The sequence below is a fragment of the Meleagris gallopavo genome, chromosome 3, assembly GCF_905368555.1.
Source record: "Meleagris gallopavo chromosome 3, MGAL_WU_HG_1.1, whole genome shotgun sequence".
Lineage (NCBI taxonomy): Eukaryota > Metazoa > Chordata > Aves > Galliformes > Phasianidae > Meleagris > Meleagris gallopavo.
Window position 1 is genome coordinate 72,568,318 of NC_139406.1, and position 19,416 is coordinate 72,587,733.

The window sequence follows — 19,416 nt, forward strand, 5'->3', positions numbered from 1 at the left end:
TTTTTTCTTATTATGCTCAAATAATGCAATAAAGTAACTTTAAAATTGATAATCAAATGCTTGGTATTTCTACATCTCAAGATGAAGACCTGAAAATTACTTTCTAGGAAGCTCTGTTTATCCAGAATTTTGAGGATTTTACTGTTCATTGATTGTTGGTTTGTTCATTTGTTTTCCTTCATGAAACTGAAGAGCTACTTGAAAAATGCGTTCCATAAAATTCCCGAGTCCTTGCTCTTCAGGATGGATGAGAAAGCTGAACTGCAGAGTTTTCTTGTTTTAAAGGGTGAAATGGCTACAGAGTGCAAACCTGGCTTCCTAACAAATCTTGTGTGTTGCACTACTGACATAAGTGCTTCAGTGATTTATTACACAGTAGAGGAATTGTATGTCAGGTTTTCTGTTCTTGCTTTCTCCAATTACCGTGGAGCTTGGCATGGCTATTTTCTTTTAGAAAGTAGCTAGCTGAGTGCTCATGTGCTTAGATTTTTACTTGTATTGCAGTTTGCATCTTTAAACTGTAAAACTAGCGCTTGTTGTCTTAGAGCTTACAAGTGCTTCGTTTTCTGTGCACTTCTGTGCCAGTTTAATAAAGAAATTGTAAGTACCAAGATCTAATTCACCATACTTTCCGAAGAGCAGTTCCCTTAATGAAAGCTTGTACAACTAAGACCTTTTGCTTAAGACAAAGCATTTTTATAAAACTTGATTTTTCCGAGGGAGCCACTTTCAGTTGCTACTCTGAAACTTAAGGAAATTCAGTTACTAAAGTGGGAATGACTGATCTGTGATGCATCTGCAATAGCATCGTTCCAGCTTTAATTCAGAGAGAAGCATAAAGTATATTCATCGTCTTTGTACGTCAGCCAACAGTGTCACAATTCCATACTAATGAATATTTACTGATTTCTGTTGTGACCAGCTGGCAAAAGTTGAGAATGTGGCAAGACTCCTGTCATTTGAGGTATCTTTTGCAGAAGAGTTTATAAATGAGAGTGAACCAGATAGGACCATATTTAGCTAGTTAAACTTCTTTATTTCAAAAATAAGTCTCATCATAAAATAAGTTAATTTCTTTTAGTCTCACAGTTGAGTTTTTTTCTGAATTGTTTCTGCTTGCCCTATTATTCTAAAATAACGATGTTAAATGTCTGACACTTACTATCATAGCTGGTATTGGCCTTGCTGTTTGTCACGCTGCCTTCGCGCTTCTGGAAACTTTTACTTGAACTGAAAATTTGATTCTCAGTAGTGAATAATTTAATTGCTTTATCTATGGTGCAAATAACCAAGTTTTTCTAGTTTTTTTTTTTATTTTAGGCTACTCTTTATGAATGTTCGAAGTTGGACAAGGTGATTGAAATTCTATGGTTGTAAAGTTATTGTTTTTCATTTTGAGGAGACTGCTACAAATCTTACAGAATGCTGTTATTCATAGAATCATAGAATCCTTAGAGTTGGAAGGGACCTTTAAAGGTCATCTAGTCCATCTCCCTGGCAATGAACGGGGACACCGTAGTTAGGTCAGGTTGCCCAGGGCCTGATCATCCTGAGCTTGGAAGTCTCCAGGACAGGGCATCCGCTATATCTCTGGGCAACCTGTTCCAGTATCTCATTACCCTTAATGTAAAAGAACTTCTTCCTTATGTGCAATCTAAATCTCCCCACTATTTTGGTTGGAAACCATTTCCCCTTGTTCTATTTTCACAGATGCCGCTAAAGAGTCTGTTCCCTTCTTTCCTGTTAGATATATGTCTTTCCTTTAGATATAGAAAAGCTGCTATTAGGTCGTCTTGCAGCTTTCTCTTCTCCAGGCTGAAGAACCCCAGCTCTCTCAGCGTGTCATTACAGGAAACACGCTTGTGTTCTGTTCCGTGGATAATTTTTGTGGTGCTTCTCTGGACATGCTCCAACAGGTCTATATCTCTCCTATACTGAGGAGTCCACATCTGGACACTATTCCAGGCAAGGCCTCATCAGCACAGAGTAGAGGGGCAGAATCACCTCCCTCACTCTGCTGTCCACACTTCTTCTAATGTAGCCCAGTAAACGGTTGGCCTTCTGGGCTCTGAGGGCATGTCATATTGCCAGACCTGCCTGGGCACCTACTTGTGCGACCTGGTATAGGGAACCTTCTTTGGCAGGGGGGTTGGACTCAATGATCTCTGGAGGTCCCTTCCAACCCCTACAATTCTGAGATTGGTGCCTCATATCCAGCTTCCCATCTACCATTACCCCGAGGTCTTTTTTGGCAGGGTTGCACTCAATCCTTTCATCCCCCCATTTGTATTGGTAACAGAATTTACCTTGGCCCAGGTGCAAGACGTTGTTTGGATTTGTTGAACCTCATGAGGTTCACCTGGGTCCACCTTTCAAGCCTGTCTAGGTCCCTCTGGATGGCTTCCCATCCCCTCTGGTGTGTTGACCTCACTCCACAGCTTGGTGTCATCTTCGAACTTGCTAAGGTTGCACTCGATCCCACTGTCTGTCACTGATGAAGATACCAAAGAGTTTTGGGCCCAGCATCAACCCCTGGGGGACATCACTTGTCGCTGATCTCCATCCAGATGTGGAGCCATTGACCTTCACTATCTGCACTCAATCCTGCAGCTAGTTCTTCATCCATCAAACAGTCCATATCTTTCCTATTAGATGAGAAGGATGTTGTGGGATATCATGTGAAAGGCCTTACTGAAATCCAGATAGATGACACTAGTAGCTCTTCCCTTGTCCATTGACGCAGTGACACTGTCATACAAGGCCACTAGGTTGGTCAAGCAGGTTACGGCCTTGGCGAAGCCATGCTGGTTGTCCTGTATCACTTCCCTGTCTTCCATGTATCTTAGCATTGCTTCCAGGAGGATCTGCTCCATGGTCTTTCCTGGCACAGAGGTGAGACTGAGAGATTGGTAATTCCTGGGACCATCATTTTTACCCTTCTTAGAAATAGGCGTGATGTTGCCTTTTTTCCAGTCAACAAGGATTTACTTCACCTGATTGCCATGACTTTTCAAATATCATGGAGAGTGGTTTTGCAACTACATCAACCATTTCTCTCAGGACTCTGGGATTCATCTCATCGGGACCCATAGGCTTGTGGATATTTAGGTTCCCCAGGTGGTCTCAAACCTGATCTTTGCTTACAGTGGGAAGGATGTTGTTTCCCCAGTCCCCTCCTACCAAACCAAATATTTGAGGGCTGTGTGACAAGCAGTTATCAGTGAATAGCGAGGCAAAAAAGTTGTTTTCAAAAAAAAAAAGTTCATCTGTACTATCTCTTTTTTTTTTTTTTTTTTCCCATAGTCTATTGATTTAACTTCGCTTCTTCCAGTTCCCTAGGTTTCTGGAAATATTTAATTTTGAAGAGCTTATAGTTTTTCTGTAGATTACAGTCATTAGAATCAGACTCTTTTTTTTGTTTGTTTGTTTTTCAGTCTTCTGTCTTCCTTTGTTACTTTGCTTTGAATTTCCTTATCTAAGATAATTTAGGAGGTTTGCAACTTATGATTTCATTTATTCCCTTTCAGGATCCAACAGTGAATCAGTTTCTCAGGCTGGTACTTCTGATTTTCCATGGGATTTAAGTCACACTCAGCCCCCTGTTGATGATGAATGGTCTGGGTTAAGTATGTTCCTCTAAAATGTTCATTAACAAAAATTGTAATTGCCACAGCTCTACAGTATATATACTACTAGCATTCATAGCTACTTGCATTAGCCATTTGCAATCATGCATTAGTAGAATAATTGAGTTTGCCTTTACATGTTTGTACCTTACTGAAGACTTAACTCTTACTTTTAGTCTTCCTTGTTTAGCAAGCGTTTGGAAGTTCTTATGTGTAAAAACAGTGATTTCTACTTGGAGTTTGTGAACATAAACTTGATGCTTATTTTTCCCTTTCCTTGCTAATTGCAGAATAGACTTGCTTTTCCCAGCTTCTCTAGACAAGGGTCATAGTAAAGCTAGTAGGAGTAATGTAGTGAAGTTAGTCTTACATAAATACCCATTACTGAAACCACACCCATGAGGAAAGTTTTGTGGTGTTTGCTTCTTGAATTACCTTGTAATTGATATTTTTATTCAGTAAAATATAAGAATGCTTTTTTAAGAAAAACAATGCCTAATGACCTCACTGACTTAAAAACAAACTGACCAAAGCTGCCTTGCATGTTACCTTCTCTCAGAAAACAGTGCCTTGTTTAATGACTTCAGAAGTAAGATGAATTGTTGCAGTCTTTGATTCCACCAATTTTGCCAGATACCAAATCATACAAAAACTTGTTTTCTATCTGGTTCAAGGATTTCAATTAATCATTTGGAAGTGATCAGTTTTACATCACGGGAGTATAATTTGTTCACGTTTCTGAGCATAGAATGTTTATGGCTATACATTCTTCTTATCAAGTAGTTTACTCATAGATACCAAGTAATTGAACTTGAGCTAATTTCCCCATTCCTATTAGTGCACTTCAGCTCTAAGTTATATATAGATATACCTTGCTGGTTTATCAGGTTCAATACAAGGAAATTAGCTGCATGTGCAGAAACTGAATTTTTATATTTTATTAAAAAGATTGTATTTTTTCTTTATTGTCCCACCATTAGTTTCTTAGATAAACCTTAAGTGTTACATTGCATAGTAATTCCTTTCAAATCAGTTTTTTAGTGTTAGTGCTTCAAAGTATGAAGTTGAGGTAATATTTTTACACAAAAGCAGGAGATGGGGAAAAAAATCTTAAGTAATCTTTAAATCCTACTGTACTTCTTATAGAATCATAGAATGGCCTGGGTTGAAAAGGACCACAATGATCACCTAGTTTCAACCCCCTGCTATGTGCAGGGTCGCCAACCACCAGACCAGGCTGCCCAGAGCCACATCCAGCCTGGCCTTGAATGCCTCCAGGGATGGGGCCTCCACAACCTCCTCGGGCAACCTGTTCCAGTGCATCACCACCCTCTGTGTGGAAAATTTCCTCCTAATATCTAACCTGAACCTCCCTGGTCTCAGTTTAAAACCATTCCCCCTTGTCCTGTCGCTATCCACCCTCGTAAACAGGACCTTGTAAACAGGACTATTCTGAAACTTTTGGTTTCAGAATATTTGTTAGTAAATGTAATTGGTTTAATTTAATTATTACTTTTTCTCTTGATGTAATTTTTTTTTATATGTTTAAATTGAATTCTGCTGTAGCTTGCAGACCTTTTGAATCTTCACATTTGGCATAGACTGAGGGCAAGAAACATTTTTGCTGATAATCTTTCATTTTGTGTTTATATCATGTTTTACAAGCTGTTCAGTTTTAAAAGAAGCTTGCTATAGCTTTCTACCAAGCACAGGTTTAGTTCTTCTCTTCTAGGGTTTTTAATTTGTATACAAATGAACTTGTCATTCCTCTGTCATAATGCACCATCGTAAAATGACAATACTAGCAAAATGGAGTAGGGACTTAATACCTTATTTCTTCTAAGATTTTAAGAAATGTCTATGTTACAAGAAAACATTTGCTCAGTAAGACATTTTTAGATTAATTGCTTTTAAAAAATTATTTATAAACATCAGTGTTATTCACAGTTCATCCCAATTTCTTCACAAACAAAAAATTGAGGTAAAGAGCTTATCTTAAATTTGTCCTTCTTTACATTGTCCATGAGTATTGTGAAGCAATTCCATCTAGATAGCTGTTGCTATGTCTAGTTTGTAATCCTATTGGTTTGTAAAACACTCAGAACTAACTTGCTTCTTGCCAAAGTCTACATCTTATTATTAAAATACTTAAATTTTTCAGAAATTCAGGGAAATGCCTCCTTACTCTCCCTTGGTATCAGGGAGAGTTCTCTGCATAGTATTTTTTTTTAATTATTTTTTAAGTCTCAAAGAGCATCTCTAAAGGACAAAAACATTCCTGAGAATCTTCTTAATCTTTGTAGATGGACTTTCTTCTGCTGACCCTAGCTCTGATTGGAATGCACCAGCAGAAGAATGGGGAAACTGGGTAGATGAAGAAAAAGTTGCTTCTGTTCCACAGCCTGAAGAGGCATTATCTGATGTTCAGAAGGTAAAAGGTGATATTTTCTCCTTAGCACCAAGACTTTGCCCTTACCACTGCCATTCCTTAAAGTAACTTAGGGGTGGTGATAAAGGTAATCTCTCATCTCCTTTACACTGATAAGAGCATCATAATTTTGTTAATATGTAAAGATGGATGTTGCTAATGGGTAAAACAGAAACCAATCAGCTCTGCGTCAAATCTTGCTGTCTCACCATAATGTAAGATATTACCTTTCATTGTGTACTAATCAAGGATTTGGATCTCTCCTAATAAATACTTCACACACCAAAAAAGATGTTGAGAAAAGCAGCATTTCTGTGCCACTGGTCCATTGTTATTTGCTGCATTTTTTCGTTCCCAGCTCCTGTACTTCTGCTTTTAGAGAGTGTATAAAGAATGTGGTCTTCTCAAAATGAACAGATAAGATTCTGTTCACTTACTTCCACTTTTATAGGCAGTTATAGACCTTGTAGCTAGTAATTTATGTATTGCATATAGAAAGGATGTTAAATGTCTTATTTCCATATTGAAGGCTTTAGATAATGAAAGAGAAAAAGCAGAGCCAGTTCTTCAGAGTTCTACAAGTGGGAAGTCCAAGAAAAAGAAGAAGAAAAAGAAGAAGCAGGGTGAAGAAGCTAACTCTCCTTCACAGGTAAATGGAATAACATCAGTTTGTGAGGAATTCACAAAATCAGAGAAAGATAAAATTGATTTATTTTGTAGTCTTCTGCTCTTTTGTAAGTTAAGAGGTAAATGCATGAGAGATTAATTTGTCAGTATTTCCTTAATTTGATTGACTCTATGAATTGACTGGTAAATACATCGTAGTTCTGCAGGATTTATGGAAAACTTGAAACACATAGAAAGAACCTCAAATTTTTTTTTGATAAATCAGAGTTCTGTACTACAGAGATGCTTCTAGCAGGCACTCAGCATGGAAGCACTCCCTTCTTGCCTTTTGAAAGACAACTGCCCTCCTGTGCATGGCTAGCTAGGGGAACTAGGGAAATTTAAGTTCTCTTTTAGGTGTTCTTGAAGTGCAGTTCCTCTAGAATATAGTGATTTCCAGAAATACTGTTGTAATTCAGATGAAATGTTAAAGGTATTGATACTTCACAAGTGCAGGTAAGCTATGGAAATCAGATTTGAATTAGATGGCTGCTATTTGCAAACTGAGGATGACTAGAGCTTTGTGTTACTTTTGAGTAGTTTTGGGGCAATTACTTTGCAACACATTGTCTAAATAGCAAAAGCAGATTGCACTTGGTAATTAAAGTGTGTTTGAATAGCTGAAAACAAGTACTTTTCAAGTAGAAAAAATCTTTTGTCAGACCACACTGAGAATACATCCTGCTTTTCTGCCTGTGGTGGCAGCCATTCATAACTGCTTCTTCACAAAAAACGAAATTCTCAGTTGAATCTGGCTGGGTAGCTAAATTAGAGGGGGGAAGGCATTACTTCAATCTTACTTACTTTGGACTTGCTTCTTGTGATTGTCATGTTTTTAGTCTGAGATTGTCTTATCACAACAATTGTAAAAGATAATTCCTATCAAGAATTCTAGTTAAATACCAAATATTAAAAGGCTTCTCTTTCCCCTCCCCCTCCTGCTTGGTAGGACACTGAAGAACTGGACAGAGAAGCTGGAGAGGAATTTCAAGAGGATACCTCAAAAGCTAAACCGCAGCAGGAAATAGCTTTTTCTCTGAAGACCATAAGTACTAGTGAACCAGCTAAGGTAGGAATACAAAATTATATGATTTCTGATTTTTTGAAACATTTAAGATGTATTGAAACATTGATTTATGTATGATGGCGTTACTGTAAGAATACTGCTTTGAATTACATCTATTAATGTGAAGGTGATTGAAAGGTTGAAGCTTACTAGCTACAGGTCAGTTATGAGTTTTCGTAAAAGGCACCCACTCTGAAAAACAATATTTGCTAAAAACAGTCATCATCTTGACTTTCGAAGTTGAATTCTTTTCATTTGTATGAATAAATGGTTAAAACTTTGAAATCTGGAAACTTGAGAATAAATAGGTAAGGACTACAATCTTAGCATTTTATGGCTTCTTTGCAAAAAGAATGAAGAGTTGCCAACTTACTGTATTCTGAGCTGTCATTAAACCAGTTCTCAGATTGACTGTTTGCTTCAGCTTGCAGTTTAAACATATCCGCAGAATACAAGTTCTTTATCCTTTCTCCAACATCAGCTCAGTTTCAGCAGACTACCTTGTTACTTAGTAGTTAAAACTAGTCCCAACTTAATGGTTGAACAGCATCAACTCTGTTGTAAACCAGATCTGTGTACTGTCTGTTTTTAGACTTAAGCAATCCTGTTGATGACCTGTCAGTTGTTTTCAAGCGCCTTTGACATCAAATTTGGCTTTCCTGCTATTTTGCTTGTGCTAGGTGCTTTTCTGATGTTGTTTGACTTCCCTGAACAAAAAGTTTTAGAAGTAGTCTCTAACTGCTGACTGAAATGGATGACCTAAGTTTCTGACAAGATGATCTATTCTTGAGCAAAAGTTCTGTAAGCTGAGAAGCAAATGCGAAGAAAAGGAGCATGAGAACCAAATCCAAGGGAAATAACACCAATATTAGAGTACAGAAAGTAGTTATTCAAAATATCCTAGTGAAGACCAGAAACAGGAAGACACTGAGTACTTTTATTTTTTTGATCTGGTAATATTTTTCCACATAATACATTCCTTTTTTATACATTAGGCTGCATGTGCTAAGGAAAACCTCTGGTATATATTATCAGAAGGTACAACTCAAAGAATCATAGGATCATAGAATCCTTAGAGTTGGAAAGGACCTCTGAAGGCCATCTAGTCCAACTCCCCTGCAGTGAACAGGGACATCAGAGCTAGATCAGGTTCCCCAGGGCCTGATACAGCCTCACCTGGTTTTTTGTGGTTTTTTTTTTGTTTTTTTTAAGAGGAATTAGTTTGTGTGGCTTTGCTTGTATGCAACTAAAAGTTTTGGCACTAGATGGCAGTCAATGTTTCAGCCTTGATTTGAATTTTAAGGGTTTTTAATACTGGTTTAGTTTCTCAGTGCCATCTTTCCAGCAGCTAGTAAGTAGTATAAGGATGTATAAGAATACCTTACTGATGTATGACATGGCAAACTTTTGGGAAAACGTTTTCTTTTTTTTCCAATAGCCTGAGGAGGCTCCTTCTCTTGCTATTTCTACTGAGCCATCTGTAATTGTATCAGAGAGTGATTCTGTCAAGATTGCTTCCCAAGTGCCACAGATGCTGCAAGAGACAGATGTTTCTAGTCCCAGTATTAAGCAAAACAGTGTGCCTCCTCCCCAGAGTAAGTATGTCAGTACAATCCCTTGGGCTGGATTTAGGGTGTGGCTTTTTGTGTTTTGTTTGTTGTTTTTTTTTTTTTCCATAGAATGTGTATAGTCAGTGCTTTGCCATGAGGTTTGGGTGTAGAGTAGTACATCAGATAGATACATATATATTTCATGATCTTGTGATATCATAGCTTTCGTTTAAGTAGTTTGGCAAATGTCCTTTCACCATGAAGAAAAACAAGCCTCAAGTGTGCTTGAATGACTGAAAACATTTGCTGGTGTCGTCTGATCCTTGACAGACGTTTGGCTCTACTGCTCACCATCAGGACCGGAGTTGTGTGCTGTGACTAAGCAGCCAATGTGTCAGTTATCTGCTTCTTGCTCTGGTTCTGAAATAGGAGGGCTTTTGTGACTAATTCCAGCCTTGGCGATTCAGGAAAATATCTTCTGTTCTACAGATAAAATATTTCACCTGACTTACTACTTCTGGCAGCCAGCGTGTTCTGAGGCTATCCATTTTAATAAAATTATACTGCTGCTTTACTTAATCATGGATACCATGTAACCACAGCTTAATGTAGTTCATTATTTTAAAAACTAATCTTTTGATGTGTAAGTGTTATGGGATCATGATAGAATGGCTTGGGTTGGAAGGGGTGGAAGGGGCCTTCAAAGCCCATCTAATTCCATCCCCTCTGCCATGGGCAGAGCTGCCACCAACTCAGTTGGGCTGCCCCAGGCCCCATCCTGCCTGGCCTTGAATACCTCCAAGGAAGGGAGTCACTTAATGGTTAAAATCTTATGAAAGTGAACAATAAATGTTGTGTACACTTTACATTATTTCTAGTTAGCAAAACCAAATAATAATAAAATGGCTTGTCATGTCCTATCCTAGTGGAAGGGTTACATTACAGAAAATCATTCATTTTATTATTTGTGGTGTAAAAAAAAAAAAATAATAAAAATAGGTTGGAGTTGGCAGACTTTGTTTCACAGACACTTCAAATTAGCCTATTCAGTACAACAGAAAATGGTAGTCTGCTTCAAAAATCATGATTGTTGAAGAATAGCTCTATCTTGACGTAGGATGTAAACTTCAGTATTCTGAAAGTCTATCTAAACTTTCTCAGTTGTGACTCTGTAGTTATGTTTTATTTTCTAGCAAAGTCTGAAGAAAGTTGGGAATCCCCCAAACAAGTTAAAAAGAAGAAAAAAGCAAGGAGGGAAACGTGAACTTCCTGAGATGGACATGCATTGCTGAATACTGTCATGAAGATTATGCTGTTTATGCAATAATTTGTGAACATGTACAGAATTTTATATAAGTTTCAAACAATTTTTAAGAACAGAACTGCTGTGAACACAAACATCTTCAAAAAGGAATCAAACGAAAGTAACTTTATAATATAGGAAACAGAACATGCTACATTTGAAAGACATTCTGAAGAGTCTGTTTTTCCAACTTTTGGAGAGAGATCTTAATTAAAAAAAAAAAAACTGGTTTTACAACACAGTGCCCTGTTTACAACAGATTATATTCTCATCTACTGCTGCGGATAAAAGGTTAATTTCAAAGAAGGGTTTTCTGTAAAAATATTTGTCTGTACAATAGTGGGTGTTTCTTGCCTCTCTTGTGGGTGATGCAGTAGAAGCACAGAATGTCAGCAATTAGAATTTGTTTCATGCCTAAATCAAAGTGCTTTAATTTAATATGTAATCTGCCATATCCTTACAGTAAGTTGGTTAGCGAGTCTGCTAGCTATTACAGGAATCACAAGTGCAAATCATAACCATTTGTACGAGTCAGACCTTCATGGTTTGTGTATGAAGTTAACACAATAAAACTACTTTGGGTTAAAAGTTTGAGAATGTGATTTGAAACATAAGTACGGTCCATGAAGTTATTTTTGATAATGTCTATTACCTTACTTGAATTGTTGAAGATAACAATATATATTTTAAGAATGCAGTCGTGCATAAAAATGAGTTTCTCTGCTTCATTCGCTGTAGTTCTTGGTTGATTCAAGTTCCCATCCAAAATTGTAACACTTTTAACTCTTAAAATCACACAAGAAATTAAAATCAAATGCTCTCTTCCCTTAGGACTTACTCATTTATACCCAACTCTGTTTTGTTCTCTATTGCTAAAACTCAAAATAAGGTGAGCTTCTTTCACTCAACAAATTATGTGGGATTTCAGTGATCTGTTGGAGAACTGGAGTGGCTTCAGACAGCTTTAATTGACATTGTCAAGACCAGTTATCAGGAACACTTTTTTTTTTTTTACTGCCTTAACCTGTAGTGTGTAGAATATGTCTAGACTTCTGAACAGGAGTTTGTGTTTTTATAAAAAAAATAAAAGAAAAACATTAACTCGAGTATAGCAGTTACAAAAAATAAAGAACATTTCCTGCTTGAAACTGTTAATTAAAATGGTGTTTAAGATGTGTTGTCATTTTCAGGCACTGTGTAACTACATGGTATCAAACTGACAGATGTGTTTGTGTCTGTAAGGTGCATGCTAAGTCATGTACACTGTAAATAGCCTTTACAACAAACTGTTGGATGCGGATGGTGATTAGCATCCCCTGGTGACTTTCAGTAAAAGAGCTGAGATGTTTCTAAATGATTGACTTCTGGTTTTGTACCATGAGCAGAACTGCTAACAGCTGCGACACATGGTACTGGTCAACAAACTTTCACTGTCTTACTGTACTGAACTGCAATTCAGCACTACTGCAAGACACAATTAGTTAATGATGCGAGCTGGTTTTCACTGTACTGAAAATGCACCTTGCTAATGGACAACTTTGCTAATAAATGAATACTAATTTGCACAGGAATTGATGCCTGTGTATCAGGAATGTGTGACCTCTAAACCGACTTGTCAAAATAAATTCAGCATATTAACAGTACTCATTAATTTGCTGGGAGGGAATAATGCCTGATGCTGATACCTGTCAGGCAGGACTCTCATAAGCTAAATTGAGAGCTGAAGTACAGTTTTCAAGGAGTATCTGAAAGCAGGCGCACAAATTGGATATTCCAAGATCATGCAGAGTTGTATGCGTGTAAATAATATTTTAATTTTACGTTTTCTTGGCAAAAGAACATCCTTTGAATTCAGGTTTGTAATGTACTTTCAAAACATTTCTTTCCAAACTGTACGTTGTGCGATGGGCTGCTCTCAGATAACACACAGAGAGAGACTTTCCCAAGGAAGAGTCACTGCGTACATCTTGGTTTTTGTCTCTTCAGGATACAGTTGGTGGTATTCTTGGGTTAATGCACTCCAGCTCTTGAAAAGCTTGTCTGGAAAAAAGAAACTAGCAAACAAGGTAGGAACCCTGTTGATAAACTGCTGCTCCCAAACAGGATCGTATAAATACATAGCCTTCCTTCCTTTCACAATGTTGTTACCTATTTAGCAGCACCTCTTACTGTTTTCTTAATGTGCAGTTTCAGTGTCTTAGAAAGCGAACCTTGCTTTGTTTGACATTCATTGAAGAGGTAGTAACAGTATAGCATATTGTCTATGAATAGAAACTTGGTTATTCTATGTATTGTCATGTTTCTATGACTCAAGCAATGGTTACACTGAATCCAGACTTTGGTACTGGGATAGAAAAACAGCATTTAAAGAAACAAGTCTTTTTTTTTTTTTTTTTCTTCTTTTTTGTTGTTGAATGCATGGAATGGTTTCATAAATCCGATATGTTGGGTTTTTTTTAAGTACTCCAGAATTATTTGTACGCGTAATTTAAACTTGTTGTGATGATGTGTAATTGGATAGTCATGGCATATTTTCTTTTGTGGGGAGGGGAAGATGTACAGAATTCATATGTGCTTGTTACGGAGGTAACAACCTGTGCGTTGATTTGGAGGGGGACGAAAACTGTATTTCTGATGCCCTTTTAGAAGTCTAAAGAAAAAGTGCAAGAGAAAAGCACTACTTTGATAATTACTAAGAATGTACATATTAAAAACATTTCAAACTTTATAGAAATACTGCTAGTACTGTTGTGTTGTAACTGAGTTGTATCTCCTTGGAAACTGCCCAATTTGTGGTTCCTCGCCGTGGGGTTGTCCTGTGAAGGGAGGCTTGAGATAACAGCTGTGGGGTGATACCAGAATATGTAATTTAAGCATACTTTCATATATTATTAATCAGTTAATCAGAAGGCTGGGGTCTAAAGAGATGCACAGGCTTTGCTGTATGAAGGTACAGGTAACCTTGCATTTTCACTCACTCACATATGCAGAAGTTATACTTGACATATCTCTGTAGTTGGTTGCCTACAGTGGCTGCAGAAGGTGTTTTTGCAAGGAGGTGCCATTGCTGGAAGTTCAAATCTGCCCCAAATCCAGTCCTGATGTCAGCAAGGTGTAATCATAAATGCGATCAATTTGATGGCCCCTTCTGGCTGACAATCTGCAAATTCCTAAAAGCGAACCAGCATCTTTCTGAGGGTGGAAAAGATGATCCCAAAACTCTTACTGGGGTTTATGAAGAGCTGCAGGCTGCATTCTGGATCAACTGTAAGCATTAAGTCATCCAGATATAAAACTGCCCTATTTAAAGCTGGAATTCTTTTTCCAGCTTTATTTAGTTTGTTGCCTGCTATGGAACAGTGATGTTCAATGTCCTTGTTGCATCTATAAGGTATAGATATTAAATATCTCCGTAAACTCTTGCCTTAAAACCAGAGAAATACTCAGGTTTCAGCCCATGTAGTTCACGTTCCTTTCCTCCCAGCCCTCCCCTTTATCTCTTGATCTGCGACAACAAATCCTGAAGGGATCCCAACTGTGCTTGTACTTGTGCAATTGCTATCACTGTGTGCTTGTCTAGGAAAGGAAGGGCTGCTTGAGATAGTTAACACTCCATACATCATCATAATCTATGCCTTGTCAGCTGAGGTATATCAGAGATCACGCAGAAGTCTGTTTTCTTTATTCTTGGTTCACTCTATTAGTTCCTTCTCAGAGACCAGGTGTGAATGACATGGTGATCTCACTGGACTGACTATAAGCTTGAAGTATCCCAACATCAAAATCTTACTGGCAAAAAATGATTTTTCGCATCCATAATGTTTTCCTTCCAACTCTTCATCCAATCTTAGGGAGGAGGAGATGCTCTTAAAATAAATCGTTGCAGCTCTCATCTAGCAGAGGTGGCAAATGATGACTGTTCTTCATGCAGGAGCTCTTCTGTGAGGTGACCCAATGATGCATTGTCCAGTGTCAGTCAGATATTTTCTCCTATGATGAAAGTTTGAGCGAACTGGGCTTGTTTAGCTTGGAGAAGAGAAGGCTCTGAGGGGACCTCATTGCGGCCTTCCAGTACTTGAAGGAACCGTATAAACAGGAGAGGGTAAGTCTGTTTATGAGGGTGGATAGTGATAGGACAAGGGGGAATGCTTTTAAACTGAGACAGGAGAGGTTTAGGTTAGATATTAGGAGAAAGTTTTTCACTCATAGGCTGGTGAAGCACTGGAACAGGTTGCCCGAGGAGGTTGTGGATGCCCCATCCCTGGAGACATTCAAGGCCAGGCTGGATGTGGCTCTGGGCAGCCTGGTCTGGTGGTTGGTGACCCTGCACATAGCAGGGGGGTTGAAACTAGATGATCATTGTGGTCCTTTTCAATCCAGGCCATTCTATGATTCTGTGATTCTAGAAATTGCCGCCATTCATGTATACAAGGGTAATATGTAGGCAGTGATGTTGGGCAGTTGTGCCACTCTGGTAAGTGAGCTGGAAAAGTCAGTAATAGCAGGCTGTCAGCCAGCATTGGCAATGTGTCCCCATGCCGCTGCCTGTATAGGGATATTTTGGAAACAGACTGAATGGCAATGATCTCTACATTGATGCTGGTGTCTAAGGTCTATCTCTCATCACAGCCTTTGTCTTCTGTGCTATGAAAGGGACAAGGCTATGGATCTCAGACCTTGGTTTCAGCTGAACTGTCTGCATGAATAAGAATGTATTTAAGTGCTCTTCTGGCGTGGGTTCAGGATGTTCAGCACTTGGTAGAATGGAGCTGGAAAATCAATAGCGTTCTATTTTATGATCATAGATTGAAGAGGCGCTGCTCGAAGTCATTCTAGTCGTGCAGCCTGCTAATGTAATAACTTCACAGTATTTTAGGAGTGCTTCTTTAGCTAAGAGTTCTTAGTAGGCATGCGGAATAGCAAATGTAGTGATTTTTAGGTGTTTTAAAACACTGAAGATTGCCCTGTCTTGAATATAAAGATACTTTGTAGGCTGTGGCAGAGACGCGTGGTTGAAGACTTCCAGAGTCAGGTGCTTCTGTTACAGTGGGATCTGTTGTTTGCATATCCTGTAGTTGCCATTCTGGATTTTCACAATAACATCATCAGAATACTAGCTATGGGAAACTAGAAGTGACATGCATCAGAAATAGTGTGCATCGCACCAGAAAATAGTTTTTAGCTGTTTGCTGCCAGTTTGAAACATTGGTCGAGCAGCTCAATGTCAACTTAAAGTTAATAATTCCATCACTAATAATCTTGATTTTGTGCTAGTAAGCTGCTGGGGCTCATCGTTCTGTGCTGCTGATAACACCTTACTGGAGCAGGTGTTCTCACACAGGACTTGGTGTACTGCTAACCACTCCAGAGAGCCACCTTGTCTCTGGCACAGTCTGTTGCTACTGCACTGAAAATGTGATACGGTGTGAGGCATTAAACTCTTCAGACTGAAGAAGTTGGACTCTGAGAAAGGAAGAAAACACCATTAGGTGAGCGCAACAACAAAACTGCAGGATGTAACAAGATGTTGAAGCAGATCAGTGGATATGTGTAGTAACTAGATTGACATAATTTCAGAGCACTTTCAGCTTCAGAACTGATTTAAACATTCACAGAAACTTCGAATCATCAAGGTTGGAAAAGATCTCCAAAATCATCCAGACCAACAAACACCCACCATCAATATTCCCCTCTAAGCCATGTCTCTTAGTACGACATCTAAATGTTTCTTGAACACCTCCGGGGACAGTGATTCCACCACCTTCCTGGGCAGCCCATTCCAGCACCTGAACCACTCTTTCAAAGAAGAAATTTTTTCTGTTATCCAACCTGAATTTCCCCCAGTGCAGCTTAAGGCCATTCCCTCTAGTCCTGTCGCTAGTTATGTGGTGCGAGAAGAGGCCGATCCCCACCTTGCTACAACATCCTTTCAGGCAGTTGTAGAGAGAAATGAGTTCCCCCCTTAGCTTCCTCTTCTCCAAACTGAGCAATCCCAGTTCCCTTAGCTGCTCCCATAAGGCACATGCTCCACACCTAATATCATCCAAGTGTTCATTCACCTGTTCACAAACTGGGAACATGCTATGAGCTTTACTCACAGTAAACTCAGGGTGACTGTAACATCTAACATCCCAAGTCAGTGTGCATCATCTGGGCTCTAGCAGAATGACATTGATAACCTATGAAAGGATCCTTGCAAAAATGCAAAGACGAAGCTGTGAGAATGTGAGATGTTTTGAAATTATAGTGCGCTTGGGGATGAACTGCCAAATAAAGATATTTTGCAAGAATTATATTGTTATTTACAATGTCTTTTGCTATACCAAGTGGAAGATGAAATATCAGACATATTTTTTCAACCATAGTTCTGGCTTGAGGACATTTTAGTCATTTGGAGGAGTGTGATGAAGACAAGCCAGGGGTATCTTTGGTTACTCTAATTAGAAGAACAGTAGCAACTTCATCTGTCTCTGTTTATAAGAGACAACATAAAAAACACAGCACTAGAGAGCTTCAGTCTTGCCCACATCACAGAACTGTAGGGATTGGAGGGGACCTCTGGAGATCACTCAGCCCAAATCCCTGCTAGAACAGTTCTCTACAGCAGGGAAGCATCCAGTTTGTGCCCATTGCCTCTTGTCCTATTACTGCACATCACTGAAAAAGTTTACCCCATCAATCAACTTGTTTCCTGCACTTCAAATGTTTACAAACATCTAAAATGTTATGAGATCTGCTCTCTGCCTTCTTTTCTCCACAGGTATCTCAGCCATGTACATGTGTAGCCAGTATTGGTGGCTCATCTTCTATAGTTTTCAAACTGGTTTTCCTAGGTGCATTTCCTGATACAAGCAAGAGATTTATTAACTGAAAACTCTCACTGTGATGAATGCTACTGAAAATTGTGTGGCATGCTCTTGAGTTTGCTCAAGAGAATGGCAAATATCAAAGTAATGATGGAGATGTTATTTAGTTGCTTTAAAGCTGCTGATGGCATTTTAAAGCTCTGTGCACACAGTTTAATGTACAGATTAAGAAAGCACACCAGGGAAAGTCTGAGCAGGCTCCAAGCAATAACTTTTGGAACCTGAGTAACAGGGAAGATGAAACTAGGAAGTGTTTGCTTGCAAGTTATGGGCAGCAATGAGATGCAATCATGGAATCTGTGGTGTTTTAGTTCTTCCTGATTGTACTTAGAAGTCAGTGCTGGTTCCAGTAGGATGGAAGAAGATGCTCTGTCACTGCATGGCGGTTGATATTGAAAGGCAAAACGGTCATGTCTTCTGCTAGATACAAGGGAAAGTAATCCTAAGAACTATGCAAACAGAACATGGCTGATGAGTAAAATAGGGGGGGAACATCTATTATTCTGCATTAATAAAAATGAAGATGTAAGCCTTTAAAAGAAGGGGAGAAACACATAATCACATAGAGAAAAAAAAAGAGGAATTAAATCTGGCCAAATTCCCAATATTGAGCCAACACACGAATGAAGTCATAAATTAAAAATTAACTAATCTAACTAATGGAGCTAAGAGGAAGTAAATAAGCTTTGATGTACATTAGCTTTTCTTGGAAGGTCTGCCTCTCCCATCGATAAAAGCTTTGTGACCCCTATGACCGCAAACCCAACGTGGTATTGAAAACTGTCACTTACGTTTCCTTTGTTTAAGCAGTCTGGCAAGCAGTAAGGCACTGCTGGCAACGTAACAACCTATTTATCCCACAGCCAGAATCTCATCCTAATATGCTTCAGAATTGGCTGCAGACTATGAATAGATTGTATCCATCCATATCAGTCAGTTTTGTGCTATGTGCATTATAGATAATGGGGGCCAAAGGACAAAGCAAGCTGTAAGCAAGACCTTCCCCTGTGTCATCATGGGAAAAGGTCAAGCGTAAATCCTGGGATGTTTGCATCTGTGCGGTGAAAAGAAGTGGGAGAGCAATCCCAACACCACACCCACGATTGAATGGATTCTGTCATGTCTGACGCCTGTGATTTTTAAGGCTCTGACAAAACTGCCTAGATGCAAATCTGAGAGAAGCAGAAAGTGTACCTAAAGGACTGGAAGGGGAGTTTGGTTGGTAGAAATTCAATCCCACAAAAAGATTTGGAGCAGACTTCATTGTATAGCAGAAGTTAATAGGTGCTAACGACTTGATGATGGGCAGAACCAGGCTGGCAAGACCAGCAGTGGTGTGCCTCCACTTCTCAGTCTTTGGATGAGTCCTTCTAAGGAAGCGGGTCTCTAGCTGGATCCAAGGTACAGGATTCAATACAAGCGCAAAGAGGCAAGACTTGAAGACTTGTGCAAGAAGGGCCAGAGCACACTGCCTGGTGCTTTCTTAAGGCTCTATGTTCTACAAATGAGAGCAGTCGGCCTGTGAGAAGCATGGCCGCAGCAGTACCCACTGCACAGGGCTGGGCAGCCAACTATGCTGGGCCAGCAAGGGGAAAAGCAAAGCTCCTGGGCACATGATGGGGTGTAAGGTTCAATAGTCTGTTTAGAGAACTAAAATTATTACAGCAATTCACAGGCTTCCTCAAGGTGAGAGGAGAGAGAATTTGGCGTTCATTATTGCTGAGGAGCCGACTGGTGGCATAGAAATGCTGCAGCATAGCATCCTACAAAGAATGAATGTGTCATTTATGTATTATTGTACTCTGCCTTAAGATACACTTTTCAGACCTTTATATGCTTGGCATGAAAGATAAGTATGTAACAAGCCCCACTACGCTGCTCTTTCACTCCCCTTCTCAACAGAGTAGGGAA

At 39.1% G+C, this 19,416-nt stretch overlaps 1 protein-coding gene across 4 annotated transcripts in view; it reads left to right on the forward strand.

The window, feature by feature from the left end:
- MTDH (metadherin) overlaps positions 1-13,373 on the forward strand; it is a 32,847-nt gene extending 19,474 nt beyond the window's left edge. For 3 of the 4 annotated variants that reach the window (XM_085221453.1, XM_019614371.3, XM_085221454.1), the window contains 6 exons: positions 3,528-3,626; positions 5,930-6,057; positions 6,584-6,703; positions 7,670-7,789; positions 9,225-9,381; positions 10,530-13,373. In XM_085221453.1, coding sequence (XP_085077579.1) covers positions 3,528-3,626; positions 5,930-6,057; positions 6,584-6,703; positions 7,670-7,789; positions 9,225-9,381; positions 10,530-10,600 — 695 coding nt within the window. In that variant the 3' untranslated portion in view covers positions 10,601-13,373. The remainder of the gene's footprint in view (positions 1-3,527; positions 3,627-5,929; positions 6,058-6,583; positions 6,704-7,669; positions 7,790-9,224; positions 9,382-10,529) is intronic. The other variant, XM_085221456.1, reaches the window with a different exon arrangement.
- The last annotated feature ends 6,043 nt before the right edge of the window (positions 13,374-19,416 follow it).